Source organism: Enoplosus armatus, chromosome 11 (assembly GCF_043641665.1).
Source record: "Enoplosus armatus isolate fEnoArm2 chromosome 11, fEnoArm2.hap1, whole genome shotgun sequence".
In the NCBI taxonomy this organism is placed as follows: Eukaryota; Metazoa; Chordata; class Actinopteri; order Centrarchiformes; family Enoplosidae; genus Enoplosus; species Enoplosus armatus.
The window spans coordinates 5,489,473-5,497,161 of NC_092190.1; the positions used below are offsets into that span (position 1 = coordinate 5,489,473).

Genomic DNA, 7,689 nt, shown 5'->3' on the forward strand with positions numbered 1-7,689 from the left:
CTAAGTGAGGCAGCAGAGGCACCACGAATGAGTTGAATAGTTTGGCTTTGCTTTGCATTAGTTATCATTAATTTGAACTTGAAAGTGAGTCCTACTATGCAGTCCTTGCTAACCTGCTGCACTTTCCTCTTCTCTTAACCACTCACTGTGTGCTGCTCACATTTTGGACCTGGTCTCTTCTCCTCTCCCTGAATTCCTCTGCTGTCTCACTCTCTGGCTCTCTCTTCTCTACTCCTGTGGCTGCTCATCAGGGACCATGAGCTCATGTGACACATCCTGCCCCCTAAAGGACTAAAAAAAGAATGACTGAAGTTCCAAACACAAAACTCAATATAGTTCAATCTTATCCCTAGAGAAAAGTAAAGCATACAGAAGAAAAGTCACCTCAAAGAAATCATCATTCATGACACCCTGCAATTCACCTGAAACAGATAAAAACACTTTATTTTACTGATTATTCATAGGGACTGAAAGGAAGAGGGCATATTGTGATTTTACCCTCCTTCCTGCTTGTTTCAGTCACCATCAACCATCATCACTTGAACATTCTGCTGCAGGCACCACGTTAAAAGAGAATACTGGACTGTACACACAGGGGGGCAATAAAAACCGCCACAGCCAGTCCGGCAATACTGCAAGGCCACCATGGGCTAGACTCACACACTGCTGGAGAATAAGTCAATGTAGAGTTCGAAGTCAGACACTTCGCTGACCTCTTGTGTTTTGCTGAAAGGAAAACCGTGCAGAAATTTCAGTTTAAATAATTAGAGTCTCTTTTGTTGTCCAATGTCCTTCTGAAAAGGTCATGTTTTTTTTGTTCTGAGTTCAGACGTCTTTTGTAAAATAAATTATCACAGAAGAATGTAACGTCCTGGCAGCGGTCTGCCCATGTCAGCATCACAGGAAAGAGGAGAGGGCCATCCATCAACCGACCTCACCCCCCCCCCCCATCCTCATTTCAAGCCCACATGTCTGGAGGCAGAGAAAACGAAGAGCAAGGGCGCACTCTTGATCAAAGTCAAAGGTCATCATCTCACACGCAGCCGTGACATCATCCACTCAAGACCCTGGCACAACCTGGAGGGGAGCGTCATAGAGGAAAGGGGATGTGGAAGAGAGGGTCAGAAATGCAGATAGAGAGGCAGTAACATCAAATCTAAGTATATATACTGTATTAGAACAAAATTGGAAGGAACGCTTTTCCTACACAAAAGTACAATAGTGTGAGTGCTCACATAAGTTACATTTTTACAGTCGAATATAAAAGGAGTGAGTAGTAAATGCAGTTCTCACCCCTCCCCAGTGAGGGCGCAGCAGGCCTGGATGTGCCACTGGTGATCTTTGACAGAGGTAAGCTGGAGGCTCTGGGAGATCTCGGCCACAGACAGGCAACCTTTCACATCCTGCTTGTTGGCAAAGATCAACAGCCCTGCCTTTCTTAAATCCTGGAGGGCAGATAAGTGACATTAAAAGATGAGAGGGTAAAGAAATGTGGATTCTTTCAAAGACACACATTATGTATAAGGGTACACAAAATCAACGTAACAAGAGTTAGAGGTACAGATGAGAAATCAGCACTTCAGTGCATTAATTGTGTGTTAATGTGTTAGTGTTAACTAATCACAATTCACTATAGACTATAGACCTGTTTTGTTAAAGTGATTTAATTTATTTCATGCTTTTCTCTAAACACTGTATTGGGTGTAAAGTGATACATAAATAAAGTTGAGAGTTGAGTTTTACTCCCATGTTTGAACACATTCAAATATGAATGTAGAAAGCATTAATATCTTAGATCTATTAGTGTCCGTCTATGTATTAAAAGACTTGTTAATGTCAATGTGAGAGTGACAGGCAGTTTACATCCTGTGTTTTGAATTTTGTAAATTGGGCTTTTTCTTTACACTTACTTGACAGGCTGAGATGCATTACTTTATGCCAATTGACTGTGTTTGGCAAAATATTTGAGACTATACTCCTAAACATATTAAATAATACTACATTTTTTTGACGATTTGCTATGCTAAATGCTGCTGGTATTCAATTCAATTTGACCCTTGAATGTAACTTTAGTTTGAGATAAGTCATTAGGTGTTAACACAGCATGACATTTGTCTACCCCAAGGAACTCCAACATTTATATGTATAAAAGACGATTGATTGATACCAATTAGTGAAATAAACCATGGACATTTATATGACTACGTGTATAAAAATGTATGATACTCACCTCATGTGCTAGCATTCTGTAGAGTTCCTCTTTGGTCACTGAGATCCTTTCTCTGTCTGTGCTGTCGACCACCACAATGACAAACTATTCAGAAAAGATAGATGAATAACGGACAGTTCATGAAAGAATACTGCGTCTCAACTTTGCCAGATCGTAGGCACAGCATCATACAATGGTCAGCAGACATTCTCAAGTATTTAGAACTTACTGTGGACAAATCTGACATAGTACCTACAGTAGCAATGGTGATAGTTCAAAAAAAGAGTTTAAGAAATCTGATAATGCTATGTTGGCTGATAGTGGTCTTTTTTAAATGAAAACAATCGGGTTTTTTTGTTCGTTTTTTGTTGCGTTCTCTGGTGGACACTATGTAACGGTGACACTGTTTGGTGACCTCAAACCTACTTTGGCATTTCTAATATTGGCCAGGCCAATTTATCGGTCTAGTTCTAGTTCAAACAGTTCTACCTATTTCAGTTGGATGCCAAAGGAAGCACCACATTTCTTTTTGATAAGCAGCAAGCCAACGTAACCAGCTATTACCTCTGTGTTTGTGTAGTACGTATTCCATGATGACCTAAGAGACTCCTGGCCCCCGATGTCCCACATCAGGAAATGGGTGTTATTGACCACAATCTCTTCCACGTTGCTCCCAATCGTAGGAGAGGTGTGAACCACCTCATTCATTGAACTATAAACATACAAAATGGGGAAGAAAAAAAACCTTTAGGTTGTGGTTGACGCAAGCAACAATCACCAAATGACTGTATTTATTTATTATACATGATATGGATGGATAAAACTGTGAGGACATATAACGAAGCTTAATCAAAGTGCTAAGTTTGGATACTTACAACTGATAAAGAATTGTGGTCTTGCCAGCATTGTCCAGGCCCACAATAATAACTTTGTGCTCTGAAAGGCAATAAAGACACTTACAAAGAATTCACAGAGCTAACAGTGACATCAATATGTGGGCTAAGTGCTGGTGGCTGACTGGTGTATGACTCTTATGTAAACTCAGCCAAATAATCTGTTTGAAAGATGTCTTTTGATGTGGAACTGCATTGAGCGATTCAAACAACAGCCCTTTTTGTGTTCAGCATTATCCTCCAGTACCAAATTGTGTAGATTCGCTCATCTAGCATAGCTGAGACATTGTGGTGCTGTGAACAGTGTACTTTCACAGCTACAGATGAGTTAGTGGGTGGTCTTAAGAAAGCTTGTACACAGCAGCAGCTGTGGAGATGGCATACATCTCTCTCTCACATATAAAGAGGCTTTACCTATAAAACAGACTAACAAGATGTGACAACTAGGATGAATTGCTTTCTCGCTGTTGATACACTAAAGTGACAAGACAATAGTAAGATGTTTTTGAGCAAGCACAAGGATAGGATCAAGGTAAAGGACACAAGATTGCAAAGCATGGGGGATCAAAAGGCTGGTTTCTTTTCTAACATTCTTTTGCGACATAACACCCAGCTTCAAGCCGCAACACCACTAAAGGTACTTTGCACATGTAGACCTTAATTAAGTTGCCATGGTTCAGATGCACAGGAAGCAGATGAGGAACAAAAACTGGTAGGTGTTATTACTTACAGACAAATGGGTAATCAAGTGAAACTCGAGGATGACAGAAAGAGATGAAGCCCACATTATACCCATGTCTCCTGCTGATAAGAGCTTGCAGGGCAATGGCTCTAAAACTGACTTTCAGGTATTGTCCTAAAACTCTTCAATAGTTTTTTCAGTTAGTGAGCTTGAAGTTCAAGTTCTCAAGTATATCAAAATGTAATTGTATAGTGGTTGTTTTGAAGTCCAGGGTGGTAAAGGGACTTAAATGGACCAAGTGGGTAACCTTTGTTGGGGGCTAAGCACAACCACGCAAACCATTGCACTCATAACTACGGTATTGTAGGGTCTATTCATTATTCTACCGTTTGCACAGCATGGCATAACTCTGCATCTGCCAACCAACCCATCCAGCTACATGGACGGCCCAATGTGTGTTGGGAAGTTGGGAACACACAAAGCTATCAAGAAAGCCTCATCTGATAATTGCTTTGGCCAGCCACCTCATAACAATTAAGTACTTTTGATGGATGTTTGGGCGAACACACGACAGATGTCACCTTGACTCTGAATGATGGGATACTTCCGAACAGTTGAGACTGGCTAGTTCTTAAGCTTTCCATACTGCTATGCCTTAGAGCTAATATATATAATGTATAATCTGTTATGTTAAGGAGCACACAGAGTGATATGAAACAGATTCACAAATGAAAGAATGAAGAAATGGGCGGCGATTCACTCAAGCCTTTAACAGAATGAGACACTGAAGATACATTTAACACAATGAAATGATTAATAAGATGTGCCCTATAATATATATACATATATATATATATGTATATATACATATATATATATATTTATATATATATATATAATGTTCCTTCAGGGGATTGTAAATAGATAGTAGAGTGCTGGCCAACAAATATAATTCTTTAGTATATCCATGTAACTGGATCCATTTGTAAATTACCACACTTCCTAAGAAATGTTACAAAGCTCCCTCACCTTTCCTGTGTGGAATAGAACTTAAAATTCAGTGATATTACAGATAGTCCACAGCCAGTGTAAAATACTATTTTCTGCCCAATAAAACTTGCACGTACCACATTACCACATACAGTTACAACTGTTACAAGAAAAACTAAAACCTCTACAAAGCTGAGGAAGTGAAAGCAGCTGCAAACAGAATTGCAGTTCAAATGCTCAAAACATGGGCCTTATCTATGCAAGTGTACCATGTTGAACTTGAACAAAACAGACAAGGGGTAATGTTATTTCAGCAAAAATATAGCTTTAGCAAACATAACAGACTGCATGCATAGACATAACACACACTGTCTTCAGTACTTGGAGGTCACAAGTCTGTCTTGTGCTACTGGAAGAAAAAAAAAGACTTGTCTAGCATAAAAAGGTCATGCAGGTGCTGCTAAGTTCTTTACACACATTCTAACTAAACAAACTGTTAACATCTTTAAATGCGAGTGGCACAGTGGCTGCATGGGTTTCCTCTCACAACCCAAAGTAGGTCTGCAACCAACCATTATTTTCTATACTATTATACTATGACTATAGTATACTATGCTACTCTCCCAGAGTTGTAGGCGACATCTACAAATTGTTTGTTTTGTTTGACCAACAGTACACAACCCAAAGATCTATCAAATAGGACGAAGAAAAACAGCAAATGTTCACATTTGAGAGGATGGAACAAGCAAATTTAAGCAATTTCTGCTTGAAAAACTATTTAAACTGATAACCCATTATCAAAATGTATGCTAATTAATTGTAATTTCAATTGTAATCAAAAGACATCAAGGGTAGATAAACTGAAAACTGGAAATTGTGTTAGAATGTGTCTTTCTAATATCTTCAAGGGGTACCACACCTGTTGGCCAATGTGTGGGATAGGCTGGGCTAGACTCCAGGGTCCCCTATCACCCAGAATAAATGCAAATACTTTAGAACAAACGTAAGATCATGTGGAAGCAAGTCGGTGACCATAATGTTGAATAGGATTTTGCAACCATTGCCTTGAAGCATTTTAACATTGAAGTGTTGGGAATATGGATAACCAAGTTTGTAATGTCTAATCACATGTCCTCTTCACTGTGAATGAGCTTCTGTTGCTCCACTGGGTTGAATCAATGAACAGGGACAGACATGGTAAGACTTCCTGAGACTTGGAGGTGCACCTGGGGCTAGATCCAGGGGTTACAATAAAGGCCTTACAGACTCTAGTGACATGATGGATGGAAGCAAAATGGAACAGAGCTCGGAGATTATCTAACAGAGGAAGGCGCCATTTGATGACTAGCCAGACAAAGATGGCCACAGCAAATAATTACAGTTTTTGCCAATGTTTATCGGAGAGCAGTCAAAGTTGGACATTTTAAAGGAAATTAAATGTTGGGTAGGCCTGCGACTAATATTTATTTTCGTTTCCGATTAATATATCAATTACTTTTTTGATTTATTGTTTAGACTGTAATTCGTCACAATTTCCCAGAGCCCAGTGTGGTGTCTTCAAATTGCCTGTTTTGTCCAACCAACAGCCCAAAACCTAAAGACAGTAACTTTACAATAGTATAAAACAGAGAAAAGCAGCGAGTCAAAATAAATGTTCTGTTGATTTGCTGATCAATTATTTGTTTCACCTCTAATGTTGGGTATGTAAACAGCTGACAAACCTTTCTGCCTGGTACTAACGCTTACTCGTGCGATTTAGTGTGCAGAAGTGACTGCACCAGAAGCACTGGGAGATCTGGAGGAGAAGTAATGGATTTAGTTTACAGCAATCTTGTTCACAGCTCACAGCCTACAGTATGCGTGTGTCCCACGAGATCTATTCTGAGTCTTGACCAACTAAGACTGGATAGTGAAAATTGTAGTTATTCCTGTTTAAGATAAACCAAGCCATGTGTGAATGGATGTTGGATTACCTGTATTCCTGACATGACTCTGATAAGGTGGTGTGATTACACTGGCAGTACAAAGTCAATGAGATTCACTCTGAAGTCATTCATTGATCCTTACTGGCCCGAGCACTATGCTGATGTGGCTGCCTTCAGTGTGCTCTGTTTGTGTAGCCATCTCCAGTCATAATACCGGTACACCGGGCTGAACACTGGACCATACGTCGGGACTCGGGTTACAATGACCTGATCTGTTTACTGATTCAAGATCACCAGCCACGGATCGACTTGGTTTCACCTAACCCTTCCCCAGAGAGCATAAATAATCTAACACTTTAAATTAATGCAGAAACGGTGAGCAGAGTTGGTAGAAAACAATACACATAATAATATCAATATCAATAATATCATCTACGCGGGGTAAGCGCAGTGGTAAAGCGTAACAACATATACAGCGAACGACAGTGTGAAAAATATAAGACTTATAAACTGTCATGTGTAGAGAGCTGTTTCCCAGGCTAGTATGGACGGAGCAGATCTGTCTTTCAAAGCGGGCCTTCTCTGACCACCGTGCCCACTTAGCTTTCCTATCTTCGACAGTTTCATGATAAATGCCACGGCACCATTCTTACCTTGGTGATTAAACAGCCTCCATAGCTTCGTAAATAGTATTCCCATGACTGACGATTAGGTTGTCTGATGCCAGTTTGTAAGAATCCGCTGTAACTTAGCTAGCTAGCGTTGATGCTATTCAGTGCTATCAACTTTACCTAGCTAGCTAGCAAGCTAACTACACAGACGAAGAGCTGTCAAAGCTGTTAAGTACAACCGCCATACTTGTATGAATTATTCTTAATTGTGTCTCTCCCATAGGATGCAATTTTAAGTCGCGACGGTTAATGTACTGACGAACACAAAACCAAAACGTTAACCACAGTGGCTAGCTGGTTGGTATCAGCTGGCTGAGAG

At 40.0% G+C, this 7,689-nt stretch overlaps 1 protein-coding gene across 1 annotated transcript; it reads right to left on the minus strand.

Moving 5' to 3' along the window:
* Window positions 1-348: 348 nt before the first annotated feature.
* Window positions 349-7,689, minus strand: arl5a (ADP-ribosylation factor-like 5A). Its single transcript, XM_070914559.1, has 6 exons — window positions 7,353-7,689; window positions 3,085-3,145; window positions 2,774-2,921; window positions 2,231-2,314; window positions 1,294-1,445; window positions 349-1,077 (listed from the first exon to the last, which is right to left on the minus strand). The coding sequence occupies exons 1-6, from the start codon at window positions 7,396-7,398 to the stop codon at window positions 1,029-1,031; spliced, it is 540 nt and encodes a 179-aa protein (XP_070770660.1). The 5' UTR covers window positions 7,399-7,689; the 3' UTR covers window positions 349-1,028.